We start from the raw sequence: 23,100 nt of genomic DNA on the forward strand, positions 1-23,100 counted from the left end.
CAGTAATAACAGGAACCACCGACTGGGCTGCTTCCAGCTAGCATTAATCCTCAATTGGCACTTGGGGCCCGTCTCTGTGAGGCAGAGAGGCCTCCAGCAGCAGTGGAACACTCTCAGGTGAAGAGATGCCAGTGCTGGCAGCTGGAAATTGAGCCAGCATGTCCAGAGATCAGATGAGGGGGATCAAGGGTAGGGCAGCAGCAGGCCCTGGAGAGGTGTTGGGTGGCTGGCCGTGGGCCCTGCGGGCACAGCAGCAGAGAGGTGTGTGGGCTGGGAGATGGGGAAATTCAGAGTGACCTGCACCTGATGAGGAAACAAGTGATTTCAGGAGGAGAAACAGGAAGTCTAGCTGGGCTAGTGCATCCATTACTCCAGATAAGAGTCGATAGCTGTTGCTCAGTCTAAGGGGAGGCCCTGGAGGTGGTGTGATGTGGCCAAGTCTGAATGTATTTTGAAGATGGAGTCTTTAGGATTTTTCTGAGCACCAGGTGTGGAGTGCGAGAGAGCGCAAGCTCAGAGTGCTTGGCCTGAGCAGCTGGATGGGTGGAGCTGAGACAGGAAATTCAGGGAGGGGTTTAGAGACTTGATTCCTTCCCTGTGCCCCTGTAAGGTCAGAGTAAGCCACGACAGAATCTGGCCTATGAAACGAGTTTGCAGAAGCAATGTGGGTTGGTGGTAGAAACCTCCAGTTTCTGTCTTTGGTCTTTTTTTTCTGACCTTGATAAAGTGAGTGCTTTTGCTTGTAAAATTGCCCGACACTTTTCTTCCAAGCATTCCTTTTGGTCTCACATTTGGTAGCCATGGATGGTGATGATTACCTTGCATTTTGTATTTCTGTAGAATCTTTTTCTTGTGCTTATATTTAGCATGATAGAGAGTGGACTCTGGGCCCAGACTGTCTGTGTTCACATACTGGTTCTGTCACTTTCTTGGGGGAGATATAGCTTCTGCGTGCCTCGTTGGGCAGTGGTGAGGCTTAAATGAGCAAAAAGATGGAAGGCACTTGGCACATCACAGGTTCTCAGTGAGAGTTAGAAGCTGTTGTCATTGTTACAGAGACAGAAACAGACAGGTTCCCGGTCAGTGGTAAGGACCATTTGGGGAGGAGTATGGGGCCCTTTGGTAGATCCTAGGAGGAGAGGCCAGAGAAGGCAATGGCACCCCACTCCAGTACTCTTGCCTGGAAAATCCCATGGACAGAGGAGCCTGGTGGGCTGCAGTCCATGGGGTCGCTAAGAGTCAGACACGACTGAGCGACTTCACTTACACTTTTCACTTTCATGCGTTGGAGAAGGAAATGGCAACCCACTCCAGTGTTCTTGCCTGGAGAATCCCAGGGACGGCAGAGCCTGGTGGGCTGCCGTCTATGGAGTTGCACAGAGTTGGACATGACTGAAGCAACTTAGCAGCAGCAGCAGCAGCAGGAGGAGGAGAGGCCTTATTAACCTGGACTTTGCGGGGGAGCGGAAGGACTTCCTGTGGAAGGAATACTGCAGCTGAGGCTTGAAACTGAGTTATCCTGAAGAAGAAGGGGCAAGAGTGGTCAGCCAGGTGCAGAGCCTCAGAAGCAGAAGGGGAGTTGTATGTGGCTCCAGGGCAAGCTTGGAGAATGACCGTGAGCCATTTTAGGTATCTCAAGGTCTGTGGCTGTTTCCGAATAGATTTCATCCTAAGAAAGTGGATGCTCTGGGGTGTGCTGCCCTTCTTTTTTTTCCTGCTAGAATGTTTTGTTGTTGTTTTTGTATAGTCACTAAGTCACGTCCAAGTCTTTGGGACCCCATGGACTGCGGCATGCCAGGCTTTCCGGTTCTTTACTACTATCTCGTGGAGGTTGCCCAAGTTCGTGTTCATTGAGTCAGTGGATCCTATCTACCCATCTCATCCTCTGTCGTCCCGTTTGCCTCTTGTCCTCAGTCTTTCCCAGCATCAGGATCTCTTCGAGTGAGCAGGCTCTTCAGATCAGGTGGCCAAAGTATTAAAGCTTCAGCATCAGTCCTTCCAGTGAATATTCAGGGTATTGATTTCCTTTAGGATTGACTAATTTGATTTCCTTGCAGGAATGTTTAAAGTCCTGGAATTCACAGATGTTTTAAATATTTCAAATCTTGAGAAACAGGCTGCTTTCAGTTTAGTGAGTGTGTTTTGAGCAGCTACTGTGTGGAAAGTGAATGTAGATAAATAAAGCATATGGCCCGCCTTCATCTTCTAGTAGAGCTAAAGCTCCAGCAGCCTTAGCTCTGGGCCCTGGGCTCCTCTCTACACCCAGGGGTCAGCCCAGCCCTCGTGCAGAGTTTCCCCCAGCAGAACCTTAGCTGAGTCCAGGGACAGCCCTTGATACCTGCTTCCAAACAGGTGAACCTTACCTTTTGGAAGCAGCAAGAGAGAAGCAACTCTTCACATAAAAGGAATTTTCAATAGATTAATGGCTGATTTCCTCTCGGAAACCATCAGTTCAGTTCAGTCCAGTCACTCAGTCTTGTCCGACTCTTTACAACCCCATGGACTGAAGCATGTCAGGCTTCCCTGTCCATCAGCAGCTCCTGGAGCTTGCTCAGACTCATGTCCATTGAGTTAGTGATGCCATCCAACCATCTCATCCTCTGTTGTCCCTTTCTCCTCCTGCCTTTGGTCTTTCCCAGCATCAGGGTCTTTTCCAGTGAGTCAGTTCTTTGCAGTCAATGGCCAAAGTATTGGAATTTCAGCTTCAGCGTCAGTCCTTCCAATGAATATTCAGGACTGATTTCCTTTGGGGTTGACTAGTTTGATCTCCTTGCAGTCCACGGGACTCTCAAGAGTCTTCTCCAGCACCATAGTTCAAAAGCATCAATTCTTAGGCGCTCAGCCTTCTTTACAGTCCAACTCTCACATCCATACATGACTACCGGAAAAACCATAGCTTTGGCTAGACGGACCTTTGTTGGCAAAGTAATGTCTTTGCTTTGTAATATGCTGTCTAGGTTGGTCATAGCTTTTCTTCCAAGGGGCAAGCGTCTTTTCATTTCATGGCTGCAGTCACCATCTGCAATGATTTTGGAGCCCCCCAAAATAAAATCTATAACTGTTTCCATTTTTTCCCCATCTATTTGCCATGACTTAATGGGACTGGAGGCCAAAATGTTGAGTTTTAAGACAACTTTTTCACCATGGAGGCATTTAAAGTCCTGAAAGGAAAAGACTCGACCAAGAGTTCTATCTTCTGCAAAACTGTACTTCAGTATTGGAGGACAAATTAAGCAATTTTCATATAAACAAAAGCTGAGCAAATTTGTTACCACTAATAAACACTAGCAAAAATGATCAGTGTTGCTGTGCTTTTGGTTTGGTTTGTAATTTCTTTCTTTGTCTTGTGTGATTTAAAGGTCATGTGTATTAAATGTAACGTAAAAGCTATGTTAATGAGAAGAAATGTGTAAAGTGTAATCTGTGACAGTAACAAAATAAAAGGAGAAAGACCAGGATGTACTGTCAGAGTGTATACTGTGGATGCAACACTCTCAGTCTGCTTAATTTCAGTTGTCTTATTTTCGTGATTGCTGATCCTTTCTTCTGCCTGCCCAGATTTGCTTTTGAACTCCTCTGTAATGATACTGTTCAGCCTAGATTGTTACATGGTTTTGCTGTTGTTTAGTTTTTGGCTGTGCGGAGTCTTTGCTGTTGTCTGTGGGCTTCTCCCTGCTGGGCACTCTCGTTACAGAGCACAGGCGCTAGGGCGGGTGGCTTCAGTGGTTACGGCGCGTGCGCTCAGCAGTTACAGCTCACAGACTCCAGAGCGTGGGCTCAGCAGTTCCTGCAGCATGTGGAGTCTTCCTGGACCAAGGATTGAGCATGTGTCCCTTGCATTAGTGGTGAATTCCTAATAACCACTGAACCACCAGGGAAGTCCTATAAGTTGTTAATAATAGAACTCCCAAGGTAACTACGGGCTTCCTTCATGGCTCAGCTGGTAAAGAAGCCACCCGCAATGTGGGAGACCTGGGTTTGATCCCTGGGTTGGGAAGATCCCCTGGAGAAGGGAAAGGCTACCTGCTCCGGTATTCTGGCCTGGAGAATTCCATGGACTGTATAGTCCATGGGGTCCCAAAGAGTCGGACACAACTGAGTGACTTTCACTTTCAAGGTAACCACTAAGAAAATAATTTCCAAGATATATAGAACAGGAAAGTAGAAGTCAGTTGAAGTGGCACGCTACAAAAAATCAACCCTTCCCTGTTATTTTAAAAAAAAAAAAGCAATGGAGGAATCGACGAGCAAAAGTCATTTGACAAACAGAAAACAAATAGCTGCACAGCATAAGCCAGTCCTTCCCTGTCGGTGTTCACATTAAGTGTAAGTGGATCAAACTCTCCTGCTAAAAGACAATTTGATTTTAAAAGAATCGAGACTTCCCTGTCCAGCTCTGTGTTTCTGTGCACACCTCTTCATGTCCACACACAGGCTGAAAGCACCTTTTTGGGTTTTTTTAATGCATTTCTTACTCTGTCTTAGTGTTATGCACGTTATGTTGATAAAGCAAAGCATGTTTGTTTCAACTTGCATTAATTTTTAAATCAACACTGATTCTGAACAGAGCTAACCTCTCAAGCTTCAACTTACTTTACATTGATTTTTTTTTTTACTTCCTGATGTACAGCAACCTGTATCTTTATTATAGGCCAAAAACATAAAGTGTATTCAGTGTAATACTATAATTTGCAATTTAATTATAATCAAATTTTGATTTCCCAAATTAATTACCATTTATATAAAATTATATTTTAGACAATTTAAAAATATTTATAAACAGTTTTATTCTCTGATACAGGCACTGTTATACTCCCTTCAAGAAGGAAGCCTGACAGTCTGACATTTAAAAGATATATGACTAAATAGAAACCCTGTGAAGTTAATGGGTTTAAATTTAAACCATTTTCAAGGATTATTTTTTGGAAAGTTTTTTTTCTTAAGGGTCTGATTAATAACTGCTAATAAAAAACCATTGAAAATGTATGAAAATACCATTGAAAATTCTGTTGCTCTCCACACATTTGAAAAATCCAGATCCAGTTATATACAGAATTCCTACTTTATTGCTTAAATTGCCTTGGATTACCAGTATAATCCCTTGGAGTACCGGGGACCAAGGATCTGTTGCTAGTAAAAATAATTATTAGCTTATCTTTATAACATTTTACCTAATTATTTATTATTTAGAATTCCTTCTATATATGAGGTAAAATTTTATAAATAAAACATTTAAAATAGTAAAAAAAAAAAATAATAATCTGCCTGGCAATGCAGGGGACACAGGTCCGGGAAGATCACAAATGCCGTGGGAAAATCCCACATGCCGAGGAGCAGCTAGGCCCACGAGCCAGCTGCTGAGCCTGTGAGCTGCAGCTGCCGAGACCCACAGACCTAGAGTCTGTGCTCTGCAACAGCGCTGAGAAGCCTGCGAATTGCAAAGACGAGTAGCTCCAGCTCGCTGCAGCTAGAGAAAGCCTGTGCGTAGCAACAAAGACCCAGTGCAACAGCACAAAAAGGCAGCACGATTTGTATATTTAAGAAAAGTGTCTGCGTGCTCTCTGTTCTTGCCTGCACTGGGTCTCTGTTGCGACACCTGGGCTCTGGGTTGCGGCACACAAGCTTCTCTTCTTGTTGCAGGGCACAGTTCTAGAGTGTGTGGGCTCAGTGGTTGTGGCCTGCAGGTCCCGTCGTGGTGCCTGGGGAGACACTGTAGGTATCCACTACACTTTGGATATTAGAACACAAAGCAGTTGCGAGGAAAAGGATGGAAAATGATATTCCATGCTAAATGATACCCAAAAGAGAGCTGACGTGGCTATATTATTATCAAACAACACTAGCAAGTTTATTAGAGACAAAGAAGGAGGACACTATATGTTGATGATATATTGATTATATTGATATGTTGACACTATATATATGCTTCAGTATAACAGGAGGATATAATGATTATAAACCTCTTAACACCTAACAGACTCCTAAAATATATAAAGCAAAAATGGACAGAATTGTAAAGAGAAATACACAGTTCTCCAGTGACAGTGGGTCTCTGCTTTCAGTGATGGATACTACCAGACAGAATCAACAAGGAAAATGGAGGACCTGAGCAACCCTGAAACCAACGAGACTAGTACACATTCTTCCTACGTGAACATGTGTTAGATCACAGTTAGACCCTGTGTTAGATCACAACAAGTCTCAATAAATTTAGAAAGACTGAAATCCTACAGAGGATCTTTTCCAGTGACAGTGGAATGAAACTAAAAATCAAGAAAAGAAGGAAAATTGGAAATATGTGCAGATTATCCAGGTGGCCAATAAGCATATGAAAGATAAGCGTACATTGTTTGCTATATATTGAAACCACAGAGCTATACCAGCACCTCCTCCTTTAAATGGTTCCAGTTAATTGGACTGACAAGATCAAGAGGTGGAGCAGTTGAAACTCCCATCGCGCAACCAGAGGGAACATAAATTCAAATAAGTACTTTGGAAATCTAGTGTTATCCACAAAGCTAAATGTGTGTATGCTCCACAACCCAGCCATTTCGTTCAAGGGATATACCTTACAGAAACGAGTGCTTACATAAGAATGAGTGTATACATAAAAATTTCCATAATTTCTCTTCTTGATAGTTTCAGCTGGAAACAGCCAAATGTTCCTCCTCAACACTAGAATAGATAAATGCACTGTAATATGTTCACTTGGTGGAATAGTGCGTATGCATGAAACAGTGCGTGTATATGAAACTGCCCGCACCAGTGTGGATGAATCTGGTGGATGTAAGTTGAAACAGCCAGTCACAAATGAGTAGGCAGTGGAATGGGTGATTTCAGTTATATGCTAGAGGAAACAAACAGAGCTGATTTGTGATTATAGAAATTCTGATAGTGGTTTGTGGTAGACGATGCTCTTCACTAGTGCACAAGGCCACCTTCTGAGGTTCTAAAAATATTTTGTAGCTTGATCTACATCGTGGGTACACAGATGTATGTATGTGTAAATATTCATTGCACTCACTGTATGCTTAAAATTTGTGCATTGTATTACATAAATCTTAATTCTCAGTTAAAAAAAATTTTTTTTGACCACATGTGGCATGCATAACTTCCTTGACCAGGGATCGAACCTGCATTTACTGCAGACCCTGGAAGCTCAGAATCTTAATCATTGGCCCACCAGGGAAGTTCTAAAAAAAAAAATTTTTTTTTTAAGAAATGAAGTCAGAAACAAAAGCATATCCATTTGCCAACTTTTTGATGTTAGTCCAGGCTTTTTCCTTTGCCAGTGGTGGATCCATTGTTTTCAGTTCAGCTTGGTCTAGTGTAAACCATACCCTCAATGTGTTATACACAATCTTATGGTCTGTCCTTTTAAACTAAAGCAATTTTCATAGCAGTCTGAATCAGGATCCTTCTGGAGTTTTGGTTCTCTGTTTTTTTTTTTTTTTTTTCTTTTTTGACCACACTGCCTGGCGTGTGGAACTTCCCTGACCAGGGATCAAACCTGTGCCCCCTGCAATGGAAGCGTGGAGTCTTAGCTAGGCCACCAAGGAAGTCCTTCCCCAATTTTTTCTCGTTGTCTTATGTGTGTCTGATATGACCAGAAGTTTGTTTAGCACCTTGCCTTATTACATCTCTAGACATTTTCAGCCAGTAATCTATTTCATTAAGTAGTTTATGAATTGGGTTTCCTGTGACCAAAAAGGAGCTTGAAAATTCTAATCTAGAGGCTCCTGCGTTTCCTCGTAGCCCTAAAGTTTGATGACTAGTATTTTGTACACTTGTGCAGTTCTAGCACAGGAGGCGAGTGCAGCTGCAGTGATTCCTGTGTCACTATTATCTCAGCATGGATTCTACCTGCCATCATGTCCTGACTCTTCTCTCCTTTTTGTCCATCCCAGCTACCCTCTGCTGAAGCTGCCCTTGCCAGGAACAGGACCCGTGGAATTCACCACTCCTGTGAAAGATTACTCACCCCCACCTCTGACCTCTGACCACAAGCCTGGAGAGCCCAATGAGCAGCCAGAATGGGTAGGTGCTCAGCGTGTCCTGAGGAGCGCCCTGGGCATTGGGTGCGGATTGGCCGTGGCAGGGGTTCTGTGTGGAGCGAGGGTGGTCAGCTTCTGATGGGCAAATGCTTAGCACTTGAACCACTTTATAAAGGCGCTGAAAGTGTTTAGCTTACATTTAATAGTACATCCAGTCACACGTTCCTGTTTTGAAAGGAAACACTGAACGACATGGAAGGAAGGGGACTGTCCTAGAAAAGCCGGGTTGTGTTGCCGTAGCTGCGGCCGGCTAGCTCTGGGTCCATACTGTGGGTGTTCAGTCCAGGCAGTGCCCTGGCGAACAGGACCTCCTCCTTGAGCCCAAGTGGTTGCGGGAACTACTGAGTATCCCTGGAGAATGTTTTATCTTCTGAGTCCCATCACCATTTAATATTAGCAGTGAGCACTTAGCTTTTTCAAATCTGGTAGGTGCTGTTTTATCCTCACAGTGCAGTCAGGCTGGGAATGACAGTGTGACTCAGTTTCAGTTTAGTTGTCATGGGGTCACCGCTGGGTTAGAACTCCAGATCTCCTGACCTGAAGCCAGCTGCTACTTCTGAATCGTGCTCTCCTCAGCCAGCTATCTCTGAGCTGAGCATGAATGCGAAACAGGAAGAAGACCTATAGGAATGCAAAACCCCCAGGTGAGTCTGGGCTGCGGCAGGTGACTTGTGGGAACTCTGGACTCATTATTTGGAAACCTTACAGGAAATGATGAGCTCATCCTGCTGGCTTATACCTGCCAGCTGTGGATGACATGTTCTTCCCTCGTGTGCTGGGCCCTGGTCCCGTGGGTTGGTGCCGGGCTTGCTGAGTCTGTTGTTGAGGAGCAGAGCCCAGCTCAGGGCACACAGCTCCTCTTCTCCCACCTTCTCTGTGCCAGTGATTGCACATTCCTTCCTGTTGCCTTTCCGGGTAATGTAGCGGCCTGGTAACTTGATGTCAGCTTTGCTCTAATGTTGCTAAAGTGGAGAGCTGGTTAGATAGGTGTGTGTTACGACTCCACATGGTTTCAGGAGGAAGTGCAGAACACAGGCTCAGTGGTACTCAGCCACGAAGGTTAGGGTGAGCTGATGAGGCAGAAACCAGTTCATAGCTTCATGTCTCAGCTTGACACTTTGCTCACTGTGGGATCAAGCCTTTTGTCTCCTTCACTCTCTCTTTAAAAAAAAAAGTATTTATTAATGGCGCCACTGGGTCTTCATTGCAGCATGCGGGGTTCTCTCTAGTAGAGGTGCACAGGCTCAATTGCCCAGCAGTGTGTGGGGTCTTAGTTCCTCAACCAGGGATTGAAACTGTGTCCCCTGCATTGGAAGGCGAACTCTTAACCACTGGACCATGAGGAAAGTCCCTCCATTAACCTCTTGATAGGATTTTACCACATAATGGAGTTGATGGTTCCTGGTCACAGTGGGGTAGTCTGCGTTTGTGAGTGCTTTGTGACTAGTAGAGTTCAGTGGGCCTGATGGTACAGTTAGGGGTCTATCCAAGGGCAGGGGTTCACTTGTTTGTGAGCCCTTTCCACTTCCTTGATGTCCTCTTTTGGCCTGGGATGATGATAGTGTGGGGGTACAAAATAGCTTGAGGGTTTCTCTTTCTCACTGGGGTCCCCAGCCCCTGAAAGGTTGAGAAAGAGACGTAGGCCCTGGCTCAGTCAGCTGGTGTCAGGCCTCCCCGTGGTCAGTTACCTGACCAGGATTGACTGTTGTAACAGCAAAGGTCAGCAATGCAGGGCTTGTAAGGATTGCTTTAATTATAAGGGACAGAAAACTCAACCCAAACCTGGGGACGTGAGAGGGCACTTTGGGGTCATAGAGCTCACCCGCAGGCAGGACTTACTAACGGACAGCATGGGTAGGCCTCAGAAGGAGTCCATCCCTCAACTGTAGCCCCTCTGGGTCAGCTCAGTGTCCTCTCCCTAATGGGGGCTACAGCAGATTCAACCCTGTGGGTGCCCGCTTGGCACCCCCACCCAAGACCCTGTGAGCAGGGAGGTGCTCTGCTGGTTGGCCTCATCACCATGCTGCGGGTGAGAGAGGCTGTTTCCAAAGGAAGATTAGGAAGTGCAGGCCCTGGGCAGCACAGCACAAGCATCCGCTGCTCACAGCAGGAAGCTGTGATGTCCTTCATTCCTCATCCATTCCTTTATTATTCAGCACGTTTATTCCTTGTCTTCAGTGTGCCTGGCAGAACGATCGTGGGGACACATGGAGCCTCACTGCCCCGGAGGAGACGCCAGGGTGCTTGGGAAGAGAACACGGAGATGTGGGTTCTTTTGTCAACAGCACACGGGAGCCAGCCCCAGGAGCTCCCAGTGGTCAGTGCTGAAAAAGAAGATACATTTCACAGCAAAATACATACATAGCTGAGCCTGTATGATTGAATAATTAAGTGGAGGAGAATAGACAAATCTGAGCAAAAAATTCTGAATTTATGTAGCCGCTCTGCCCTCAGAGAGGTGGAATATAATCCACCTTCCTTCATTGTGGACTGCGCACAGTGACTTCCTTCCAGAGAGTGCCAAGTGGAAAGGGGAGGAGAGAGTGGGTTTCCAGTGGAAACCCTGATAGGTGGCTCTCGACACGGTGTTCGGGGTCACCATCAGCAGTGGTGAATCAGGTTGATGGTATGTACCTTGATGTGTGACGAGAAGGGTGCTTGTCTCTATGTTCTTCCACCGCAAACACCATAATCCCAGTCTGATCATGAGAAGAACATCAGACACATCTGTGAGGAGTAGTCTACACAGTCCCGACCAGCACTCCTCACGACTGTCAAGGTCATCAGAAAAAAAGAGTCCAAGAAACTGTCCCAGCCAAGAGAAGCCTCACAAGACAGGACAGCTGGATATAACATGGTATCCTGGATGGGATCTCGGGAGAGAAGAAAGGACGTGGGGACAAGCTGAGGAAATCTGGTTTCCTTACTTTGCCTTGGTGATAGTTTCTCAGACTTGGCTTGTTCTCGATGACCTTGACAGTTTCGAGGAGTGTTTCTCAAGCGGGGCTTTGTTTCTATCTCTCTAGACTAGTCTCAGCTTGTGGGGTTTTAGAAGGAAGAGTACGGAGGTCAAGTGTCACTCTTTTCATGTCTGTCAGCCTCCTAAAGTATTTTTTAAATTTCTGTACAGTAAAGTTTAGTCTTTGTGCTCTAAAGTTCTTGGTACCATCAGGGGATTTTTTGTGTTTTTTTGTTTTTAGTCTTTTTTACAGAAGTATGGAACAATTTAGCTATGGCTTTCTTTTTCAAGAATTTTATTTATTTTTGGTTGTGCTGGGTCTGCATTGCTGCAAGTGGGCTTTCTCCAGTTGTGTCGAGTGGAGGCTGCTTTCTAGGTGCGCCGTGTGGGCTTCGCATCGTGGTGGCTGCTCTTGCTGTGGAGCATAGGCCCTAGAGTGCTCGGGTTTTGGTAGTTGTGGGTCTCGGGCTCAGTAGTTGAGCCGCACTCAAGGCTTTGTTGCCTCGCAGCATCTGGAATCTTCCTGGACCAGGGTTTGAACCCATGTCTTCTGCATTGGCAGGTGAATTCCTAACCACCGGGCCATCAGGGAGGTGCTTAGTTGTGGTTTTAAATTTGCATTTTCCAGATGAATATTTTTGAGGTCTTGTTGTATTTGCACATCTTCCTTTGTGACAAGAAGGGTGTTTCAGTATTTTGCTCATTTTGAGCTGAGTTATGTGGATTTTTTTTAATATGCAAAGCTATTCAAAGAAGTATATTGATAATGGAAAACATGCAATAATCTAGATATCCTTTAAATAGAGAAATAACTAAAGTTTCAGTTCAGTTCAGTTGAGTCGCTCAGTCCGTGTCCGACTCTTTGTGACCCCATGAATCGCAGCACACCAGGCCTCCCTGTCCATCACCATCTCCCGGAGTTCACTCAGACTCGCGTCCATCGAGTCCGTGATGCCATCCAGCCATCTCATCCTCTGTCGTCCCCTTCTCCTCCTGCCCCCAATCCCTCCCAGCATCAGAGTCTTTTCCAGTGAGTCAACTCTTTGCGTGAGGTGGCCAAAGTACTGGAGCTTCAGCTTTAGCATCATTCCTTCCAAAGAACACCCAGGGCTGATCTTCAGAATGGACTGGTTGGATCTCCTTGAAGTCCAAGGGACTCTCAAGAGTCTTCTCCAACACCACAGTTCAAAAGCATCAATTCTTCGGTGCTCAGCCTTCTTCACAGTCCACCTTACATCCATACATGACCACAGGAAAAACCATAGCCTTGACTAGACGGACCTTAGTCGGCAAAATAATGTCTCTGCTTTTGAATATACTGTCTAGGTTGGTCATAACTTTTCTTCCAAGGAGTAAGCATCTTTTAATTTCATGGCTGCAGTATAGCCAGATACTTGAATGTACCCATTAAATAGATTTTTAAGCTCAACAAAGTAGATTAATTAAGAAAAGCCAAAGATAAAACACTACATGTACTATACCAACTGTTTAAAAAATACATGCATAGAAAAAGTATTAATTGCTCAATGATGTCCGACTCTGTGACCCCATGGACTGTAACCCGCCAGACTCCTCTGTCCATTGAGTTCTCCAGGCAAGAATTCTGGAGTGGGTTGCCATTTCCTACTGTAGGGGATCTTCCCAACCCAGGGATCAAAACCAGGTCTCCTGCATTGCAACCAGGGAAGCCCTGGTGCGTGGGAAAAAACTAGTATCAAATCCATTAAAGTGCAAACAACACTTACTTTTAGGTTGTGTATTACAATAGACTTGCACTGCTTTTACAAAAAGAAAAAAAAAAAAAGATAAATTTTTATCCCTCCCAGCATCAGAGTCTTTTCCAGTGAGTCAACTCTTCGCATCAGGTGGCCACAGTATTGGAGCTTCAGCATCAGTCCTTCCAATGACTGGTTTGATTTTCTTGCTGTCCAAGGGACGCTCAAGAGTCTTTAGTACCACAGTTCGAAGGCATCAATTCTTCTGTGCTTTGCCTTCTTTATGGTCCAGCTCTCACATCCATACATGGCTACTGGAAAGACCATAGCCTTGACTAGATGGACCTTTGTTGGCGAAGCGGTATCTTTCCTTTTAAACACACTGTCCAGGTTTGTCATAACTTCCCTGCCAAGCAGTCATCTTCTAATTTCATGACTGCAGTCACCATCCACTTCAGTAAGTGGTGTTGGGAAAACTGGACAGCCACCCGTAAAAGGATGAAACTAGAACACTTCCTAATGCCATACACAAAGGTAAACTCAAAATGGATTACAGACCTAAATGTAACACCAGAAACTGTAAAACCCTTACTAAGGGGAAAACTTAGGCGGAACATTCTGACATAAATCATCGCAAGACCTTCTGTGACCCACGGCGACCATCTGCTTACTGATCTTAGAGCCCAAGAAGAGGAAATGTGTCCCTGCTTCCACCTTTCCCCTTCTGTTTGCCATGAAGTCATAGCACCAGATGCCATGACCTGTGTTTTTTTAATATTGAGTTTTAAGCCAACTTTTTTCACTTTCACTCTTTCACCCTTACCAAAAGGCTCTTTATAGTTCCTCTTTGCTTTCTGCCATTAAAGTAGTATCATCTCCATACCTGAGGTTGTTGATACTTCTCCCAGCAATCTTGATTCCAGCTTGTAACTCATTCAACCTGGCTTTTTGAATGATGTGCTCTGTGTAAAGTTTAAACAAACAGGTTGACAATAAACAGCCTTGTCATACTCCTTTCTCAGTCTTGAACCAGTTGGTTGTTCCATACAAGGTTGTGACTGTAGCTTCTTGACCTGCATACAGATTTCTCAGGAGACAGGTAAGATAGTCTGGTATTCTCATCTCTTTAAGAGTTTTCTACAGTTTGTTACAATCCACGCAGTCACAGGCTTTAGTGTAGTCAATGAAGCTAAATGTTTACCTCTAAACGTAGAGGTAAATATTTTTCTGGAATCCCCTTGCTTTCTCTATGATCCAGAGAATGTTGGCAGTTTGATCTCTGGTTTCTCAGCCTTTCTAAACCCAGCTTACAAATCTGGAAGTTCTCATTTCACATAGTGCTGAAGCCTGCCTTGAAGGATTTTGAGCATAGCCTTACTAGCATGGGAGATGAGTGTGACTTGTAAGATACATGACTTATCTCCCATGCATCTCTATTGCTACCCTACAAACGGGTTCATCTGTACCATTTTTCTAGATTCCATATATATGCATTGCTATATGATACTTGTTTTTCCCTTTCTGACTTCACTCTGAATAACAGGCCCTTGATTGATCCACCTCACTGGAACGGACTCAGATGTGTTCCTTTTTATGGCTGAGTAATAGTCCATTGTATATATGTACCACAGGTTCTTTATCCATTCATCTGTCAGTGGACATCAGGTTGCTCCCATGTTCTGGCTATTGTAAACAGTGCTGCAGTGCGCATTGGGGTACAGGTGTCATTTTCAGTTATGGTTTTTTCAGAGTGTATGCCCGGTAGTGGGATTTTTGGGTCATATGGTAGTTTTAGTCTTAGTTTTTAAAGAAAAGTTCCATACTGTTCTCCACAGTGGCTGAATCAGTGTACATTGCCATCAACAGTGCAAGAAGTTTCCCTTTTCTCACATCCTCTCCAGCATTTATTGTTTGTAGATATTTTGATGATGGCCTATAGTTTCCTTTGCTGTGCAGAAGCTTTTAAGTTTAATTAGATCCCATTTATTTTTGTTTTTATTTCCATCATTCTAGGATATGGGTCATAGAAGATCTTGCTATGATTTATGTCAAAGAGTGTTCTGCCTAAGTTCTCCTCTTAAGGGTTTTATAGTTTCTTGTGTTACATTTAGGTCTGTAATCCATTTTGAGTTTACCTTTGTGTATGGCATTAGGAAGTGTTCTAGTTTCATCCTTTTACGGGTGGCTGTCCAGTTTTCCCAACACCACTTATTGAAGAGACTGTCATTTCTCCTTTGTATATTCTTGCCACCTTTGCCCATAGGTGTGTGGGTGATGGATTTCTTTTACTGAGTTATAATTCTTTCTGTGTGCTGGAGGTATCTCTCTGTGTAGCCCTCTTTTCCCCTTTTATTGACGTGTTCCTGCAGTGGGATGGAGGCTGCACCCTGCAGTTGGGCCTCGTGTGTGTGTGTCCTCCAGAAAGGACTCCAATCAATTCTGCCGGCATCTTGTGCCCTGGGTTAGGCCTGGCATGTGTTGGAGTCACTGATCACCCCCATGTGGGGGTACGGGGAGGTCAGTTCCCACTGGGAGGCAGGGTGTTTTTACCAGAGCAAAGCGGAAAGGTGAAGACTTGCCGTTTCTTAACTGTGTGACCTTGGGCAGGTTATGTAACGACTCTGTACCTTGGTTTCCACACTCGTAAAATGGGGATAATAGTTATACCTGCATTACAGTTGTCACAGGATGAAGTGAAAGGATGCAAATTCAGGTCGGTGTCTGGCCCATCACTGGATCTGTAAATGAGTCTGGCTGTCACCACTGTCCTTGCTTACATCTGGCCAGAGCGGAGGGCAGGGCAGAGGGTCCTGTGCTCAGAGGTTCTAAGTGCACCAGGCGTGCTCTGCGTATGTGTCACTAAGAGACAGAAGTCTGAAGTGAGGCTTTCTTCTTGAAGCTTGATAGGTGATCAGGTAGTTGGGACCAAGTTAAATCCTGGGCTTTGGAGTTTAAATGAATCCTCTCGGCAGTGGGAAGCTGAGCCCTTAGAGGCAGCGACGTGGTGAGAGTGGTGGTAAGATGGTCAGTCTTCGAGAAACCTGGAGACGAGGATGATGGTGCCTAGGAGGAGGGTGAGGGGGCAGAGAGGCGAAGGGGGCTTCATTTTACAGGGATCGCAAGGCTGCATGTAAGAGCTTTAGGACACAATGACGCCACTAGGTATGACTGGCGTGCGCCGGGCCACCTGGCTCACTGGCTGGTTGCTGGTGTTGTGTTGTTCCGTCCGCACAGTGATCTGCCGAGTTCTGAGGGTCTGTCCCCATTTCCCTCAGTAAGCCTGGGACTGAGGCTTGGAGAGCGTAGAGACCCTTGTCCGAGGCATGCAGCTGGGGGTAGAGCTAGAATGTGAACCCCAGCATGGCCCCTGCGCCGCCCCCCACAGCCATTCCCCGCCTGTCCAGGGCTGGGGAGCAAGGAGCAGGAGCATTGTCTTCCAGGAGCTGAGCAGTGGGAGTGCTCTCAGGGGCTCCTGGGTATGTCAGCGCAAAGGCAACGGGCCTGGAGCTCTAGGATGCTTTCTCTGAAAGTGAAGGACAGAGAGAGAGAGAGAGAGTGTGTGTGTGTGTGTGTACAAGCTTTTTTTGTTTTAATTTTCTTTATTTTTGGCTGCGTTGTGTCTTTGTTGCTGCGCTGGCTTTTCTCCAGTTGCCATGCGCGGGCCTCTCATTGCAGTGGCTTCTCTTGTTGCGATGCTAGGGTGCGCGGGTTTCAGCACCCTAGGGCTCCCGGGCTATAGAGCACAGGCTAAACAGACATGGTCCACAGGCTTAACTGCTCCACCACACATGGGATCTTCTCAGACCAGGGATCAAACCTGTGTCCATCGACGGGCGGATTCTTTACCACTGGACCACCAGGGAGGCCCAGGGATTGTGTTTAAAGCAACAGCAAGCCTGAGATGTCCTGCTCTGGCTTGGCCCTGCTAGACTGACTCATCATGGAAACCTGACCCTCATGCCAGACCCTGCCTGCCGGTCCGCCTGGGTGCCTGGGCTTCCAGGCCAGCCCTGCAGCGTGGGTGGTGGCATCCTAAGCCTGAATGTGAGGTTTCCGAGGAGCCCAGGTCAGGGCTCTCATGCTGAGACAGTGGCAACTTAGACCCCGCAGGCCCTAGGACCTCAGCTCCCCTCCAGCACTGCTGTGCTGGGCCTTTGCTTCTGTGCCCTGTTGTCCATGGGACCCACATGGTTCAGAACCACCCCGGCATGTAGGACTCACAGGCTGGGAATTGGGCAGCCCCAGGCTTGAATCCTGCCTCTGCTGCTGTGTGGCCTTGGGCATACTCTTGTCATCTCTCTGAGACTGATTTTCTTATCTGGGTCCTCTAGCTCAGGGTCTCTTAGTCACGCTATGAAGGCTGCAGTTGTCTCAGAGCCTGCATCCATGTCAGACAGTGAGGGAAGCACGCCCCCTGCAGGCCGGGGCTGCGGCCCCTGGTCCCTCACTGTGTGCTGGCTGGAAACCCCCCCAGTTCTGTGCCTTGCGGACCTTTTTGGAGCATGTCACAGTGCGGCTGATGCCAGCAGAGTGGTGGCTGTGAGGACGGGGCCGTGGGAGAGTCAGAATGTTTTCCTTCCATTTAAGACAGATCGTGGCAGCAGAGACACCAAGCCCTAACCACTGGGCCACCAGGGAATCCCCTCTCTTAACTATATCTAAGTGTACAGTCCAGTGGCATTAAATGCATTCACATTGTACAACCGTTACCACTATTCTTCTCTATAATGCTTCATCTCATAAAACAGACACTCTGCACCAGTTAAACAATAACTATATTCCCCCTTCTCCAACCCCTGATAACCATCTTTCTGCTCTCTGACATTCTGAATTTGACTCCTTTAGGCACCTCATATCAGTGGAATCATGTGGTGTTTGCCTTTTTGTGCATGGTTTATTTCACTTAGCATAATGGCCTTAAGAGTAATAGTCTTTCATAGCCCAATCTCAGAAATAAAGAGCTCATCATTTTGCTATATTCTCAGAAGCAAGTCACCAGGTCCAGCCCACTGTCCAGGGGAATTACCGTTGGGCATGAGCATGAGGAAGTGGGGCTTATTGGGGGCTACGTTAGAAGCCCCCATCTGTGAGGGCCCCTCCCTCTGTTCCCAGAGGCACCTGGAGCCCACTGGCCCTTACGCGCTCTCCATCACCCACTTAGGATACCTTGTGTCGTCTGTTTCCATGTCGTAGGCTTCCATGTCTGCGTCTTGAGTTTCAAGCAGGGATTATGGGGAGGCCCAGCAGTGAGCGGTAGGTCCTGCCCACCTCTTGTGCTCCCATGGTCGTGCCTGCCAGCCACCAGCATCCGCATCTCATTTGTCAGAGACCTCTGGCACGGAAGGCCTGAGGTGCCGGAGAATCTACATCCCCTGGGAGTTGCCCTTAATCTGTAACTGTAGGAGGACTTGGTGAGTAACCTCAGCTGTCATCCTTTATGTGGGGTAACTCAGCTAAACCGTCGTCCACAAGGGTCACTTGCTCAGCAGCCTACCCGTGGTGGCGGCCTTCCTTGCCCTGCCCCGTCCCTGCTCCCTTCCCCGTGTTCCCACCACCTCCTGAGGACACCGTGTGTCCAGGGTTTGCTGCTGGGGGAACCCCAGCCGAGACAGTGAGTGGGACAGTGAATGAATGACAGGAGTTAGGCTCCTGCCTGTTAGATAAACCGCCATAAGAGAGTTTGGATGCCTGGAAGAGGGGAGTTGAGGGCACATACACTGGACGATGAGTTTGATACAGACATGCTGGACTGACCCAACATCCTGAAAGAGCTGGGCGGATGTGGGATAGCTGCTTGGAGAGTTCAGCTGGAAGTCAGGAGGGCGAGTGAGGGCCGGCCTGCAGACGGAGGGCCAGCCAGGCAAAGCGCATGGCTGAGCGTGGGCTGTCCTCTCTGTGGTTTTGCCTGGTGAGCCTCACCTGCTGAGGAGTGAAAGCAGACGAGCCGGGGGGTTTACCAGAGCGGATGGAAGGTCAAAGCAGAGAGAAGCATGCAGGGCCGAGGGGGTTCAGATTCTGTGCAGTCTGAAAGCCGTGGATCCTCTCCCCTAACAGTGACGAGGTGATGATAGTAGATACACTTCGGAGAAGAAATCTGAGCAGAAATGTGGTACTCACAGAACTCCTGGGGCCGTCCCAAGAGCCGTGATCTAGAGCTCTGGTTCTGAAGTACGGTCTTTGTTGCTCTGCTGAAATGGAGGCCTGGCGGGGGCTGGATTTGGACTGGAGGGCCAGGGAGCAGTCCTGCTTGGAAACTGAAGCTTCAGTTGGGCCTCGGGGTGGGGGGTGGAGGAGGTGGTCTCTGCGGTCACAGCCTCGTGCCCACTGGGAACAGAATCTAGCGGCGCTACGGGGCCAGCTGTCCCTGGGTGCCGTGCTGTGTCCTTCGCGGAGATGCTGGAGGGTGCTCACCCCAGTGCCGTGCTCCTGTGGAGCTGTGAGCTGTGTCGAGTCGAGGAGCTCAGGTTGCGTCCGTTCTGTGCAGGTCCCTCTGCACCTCCTGGCATCGTCCGCTGGGCCTGGTCCATGCAGAAGGCTAAGCGGGCGAGGCTTCTGTCCCCAGCGCCTGTCAGAAGTGCACACTTCACCAAGGCTCAGGTGGTGCCTGGGGTGCTTTGTGTGATCAGTATCTTGGCCCGTGCTCATGCTGGAGCACAGTGTCATTGCTGGTGGATGGCGTCCTCTGCTCACACCTGCCCTTCAGAATTCCTGACGGCCGCACAGGTGTCGGGACGTCCCCCCATCCCCGACCAGGCCTGGCTTCCTCCAGCCGGCACCTCACAGCACCCCAGGGCTGCAGGCTGGCCTTCCCTGTCCCGGGTGGATGATGGCCTAACTTTAGTGTTCCCTGGAGCACTGCTTTGTAAGGTCGCCCTTCCCTCTGAGATAGTCGGGGCTTTTCTTCGTCACCTGGTTAAAATCCAGACAGTTCAGTCAGGCGTCATCCCGGCTCCCTCCTTGGTCTGTGATTTCTGTGATTCCCATCAGGGCGCCTCTGTGCTGTCTGGGCTGCTCCTGCCCCTCCTGCCTCCCACCACCTGACCACCCCTCCCGCCACCCCCCACTACCCCTCCCGCCCCCCACTACCCCTCCCCACCGCCTCACCAACCCTCCCGCCCCCCCCCACCCCTCCCGCTCCCCACCACCCCTCCCCACCGCCTCACCACCCCTCCTGCCCCCCTTACTACCCCTCCCCACTGCCTCACCACCCCTCCCGCCCCCACCACCCCTCCTGCCCCCCCACTACCCCTCCCGCCCCCCACTACCCCTCCCCACCGCCTCACCACCCTTCCCGGCCCCCCACTACCCCTCCCCACCGCTTCACCAACGTTCCCGCCCCCCCCAGTACCCCTCCTGCCCCCCGCTACCCCTCCCCACCGCCTCACCAACCCTCCCGCCCCCCCCAGTACCCCTCCTGCCCCCCACCACCCCTCCCCACTGCCTCACCACCCCTCTCGCCACCCCCCCCACCCCTCCTGGCCGCCCACTACCTCTCCCTGCCGCCTCACTACCCCTCTCACCCCTCCCGCCCCCAACCCCTCAGGCTCCCCCCACCCCTCCCCACCACCTCACCACCCCTCCCGGCCCCCCACTACCCCTCCCCACCGCCTCACCACCCCTCCCGCCCCCCCACCCCTCCCGCTCCCCCACTACCCCTCCCCACTGCCTCACCACCCCTCTCGCCCCCCGCCACTACCCTTCCCCACCTTGTGGCCCCCACGCAGCTCCTCCCGGCCATAACCCTGCCGCAGCCAGTCCAGTCTTGTTTTGGGGCTGCTCCTCGACACATCCACCGAGAGTCATTCCTTTCCTGTTACGTGTGTGTCACTTTGTCACTTAAGTGCCTTTAAGGATATAATGGCAGGTTCTAGTGAGGGAAGTGTGGTGTTTCAGTGAGATCTGGGTATGAATCCTCACACCATCCTGCTCAAGTCCTGAGACCTGGAGTCACTTTGCTTCTCATAGGAGAGTCGTGCCAGCCAGTGAGAGGACACCTGTGCAAGCCACACCTGTGCTTGCCTACGCGTCCATGGACACTTGTCTGTGTGCACTGTGTGTGTGTGTGTGTGTATGTGTACATGCGTCCTAGTGATGCTGCAGTGTGAATGTCATTATCCCCATGTCACACTGAGGAAACTGAAATCCAGAGACATCAAAGTTATTTCCAAAGCCACACACTTTGGAGAGCAGAGATTTAAAACTGGATCTGCTGAGCTCAAAATCCACTGACCTGCAAGTGGCAAAACCAGGGTCAGCACAATAGGTTCTACGCCTGGGGAGCTTGTGCCTCTTGGCAGGTCCTCGGGCGTTTGGCGTCAAGGGCTAGGTAATACAGGTCTTGGGCAGGCTTTGAGAGTCACTCCGCCTGTTGTGAACTCTCACCTCTCGTGGTGTGAAAGCAGAACAGTGTGGAATGGGGCGGCCGTGGCTCTGTTCCAGGAAAACTTTATTTAGTAAAACAGGTGCCAGACTCAGTTAATGGCCTGTGGTCGCTGTTCTGTTGAGAAATATGTAGGAAAGTGGTTTATTCGGTGGTGAGAAGGCCCTTGTGAATGTCTTCATTGTAAAAAAAAAATTTTTTTTTGGTCACACCATGCAGCATGTGGGATCTTAGTTCCCTGACCGGGGTGGAACCCACACCCCTTGCGGTGGAAGAACAGTCTTTTTTTTTTTTAATACTTACTTTGCTGCACCAGGTCTGAATGGTGACACGCGGGATCTTCCATCTTTGTGGGTATGCGGGATCTTTACTCGTGGCATGTGGGATCCATTTCCTGACCAGGGATCCAGCCCGAGTCCCCGGCTGTGGAAGCTCAGAGTGTTAACCACTGGGCTGCCTTGGAAGTCCCTGGGCATCTTCGTGTTTGAAGGGCTGCATGGCTTTGCCCATACTAGGTGCTCAGTCAGTCCTTACCCAGGACCGGCCGTGTTTCTCCCTCTTGTGCTGAGCTACCTTTCTGGTGGTGGTATAGTCACTCAGTCGTGTCCGACTCTTTGCAGCCCCATGGACTGTATAGCCCACCTGGCTTCTCTGTCCACGGGATTTTCCCAGCATGAATACTGACCTTTCTACCGTCCCCCATCTCTTCCGCAGTATGTGGGGCCCCCGGTGGCTTATATCCAGCAGATATTTGTGAAGTCTTCTGTGTCTCCCTGGCACAAGAACCTCCTAGCAGTAGATGTGTTCCGCTCACCTCTCTCAAGGGCGTTCCAGCTGGTGGAGGAGATTCGGAACCACGTGCTGAAAGACAGGTATCCATGCTGGGGCCCAGCCTCCCTGACCCAGCTCCGCACCTAAGGTGGGGCGCGGCCCTCAACGTAAATCCACCGGGCTGGCCAGCTCTGCGAGACTAAGAGGGTGGGTGAGCTCTCTTCACCTTTCTCAGCACGCAGTGGGTCCACTGCAGCTGTATTCCCCTCAGACCTGTGCCCATAGCCCAGGGAGAGCCCTGAGCTTCGTCCCCAGGCCTCACACAGACAGGTCCACTGGGCTGACCCTGGGACAGGCTCTCCGAGACCCAGTTGACTGGTGGCCCTGAGGGCTCACTGCCCAGGGCTTGTGAGATGCAAGTGTGATGGTGGCCAAGCTGACGAGAAGCCAGCTGTGCCCAGAGGTCCCCTCCAGGAGTCCCAGCCCAACAGTGCTTCTCTGGGGCGTGCTGCCCTGCAGGCTGCCTCAGTGCTAGTTGAGGTTAGCTGAGGGCTTGGACCACACACAGCCCCTGGTTTTCACCCTGCCTCCTCTGCCTGCCGCACTGCAGGAGTTCTAGTGAGGGAGCTTTGTTCACTCTCGAGCACGCCTCTCCTCGGAGGGGCTGGGCTTTGGGGCTCCACCTGCACTTGGAAGGTCAGGCTGCCTCCCAGCGTGGTGGCTGAGCCCCTGGAAGAACTTCCCCGGCTGCCCTTGTTCTCGGCCCTTTGAGACACCGAGTGCCTGGGAGGTTCACACGCGGGGCTGGCAGACTCGGCAGCACCTTGTCCTGTCCCCTGCACAGCTCCGGGACCAGAAGCCTAGAGGACGTGTGCCTGCAGGTGACTGACCTGCTGCCAGGCCTCAGGAAGCTCCGCAACCTTCTGCCCGAGCATGGATGCCTGCTGCTGTCCCCGGGGAACTTCTGGCAGAATGACAGGGAGCGCTTCCACGCAGACCCCGACATCATCAGGACCATCCACCAGCACGAGCCCAAAACCCTGCAGACCTCGGCCACACTCAAAGGTGCCGGGGCAGTCCCTCGAGAGCCATCGGGGGCCTGTCAGTCACCATGTCCTCTTCAGAGGCTGCTCCAGCAGATCTGCGGTTACCCCGAGTTTCTCAGGGTGGGGTAGAGATGGGTCCTCGGTGGCTCTACGTAGCTGCCGTTCCTTTGTCATC

The 23,100-nt window shown here is 49.2% G+C and overlaps 1 protein-coding gene across 6 annotated transcripts in view; it reads left to right on the top strand.

The window, feature by feature from the left end:
• Positions 1-23,100, top strand: part of SCAP (SREBF chaperone) — a 96,731-nt gene that overhangs the window by 61,512 nt on the left and 12,119 nt on the right. For all 6 annotated transcript variants that reach the window (XM_069561608.1, XM_069561606.1, XM_069561609.1 and 3 more), the window contains 3 exons: positions 7,908-8,037; positions 21,823-21,980; positions 22,724-22,944. In XM_069561608.1, coding sequence (XP_069417709.1) covers positions 7,908-8,037; positions 21,823-21,980; positions 22,724-22,944 — 509 coding nt within the window. The remainder of the gene's footprint in view (positions 1-7,907; positions 8,038-21,822; positions 21,981-22,723; positions 22,945-23,100) is intronic.

Source organism: Ovis canadensis, chromosome 19 (assembly GCF_042477335.2).
Source record: "Ovis canadensis isolate MfBH-ARS-UI-01 breed Bighorn chromosome 19, ARS-UI_OviCan_v2, whole genome shotgun sequence".
Lineage (NCBI taxonomy): Eukaryota > Metazoa > Chordata > Mammalia > Artiodactyla > Bovidae > Ovis > Ovis canadensis.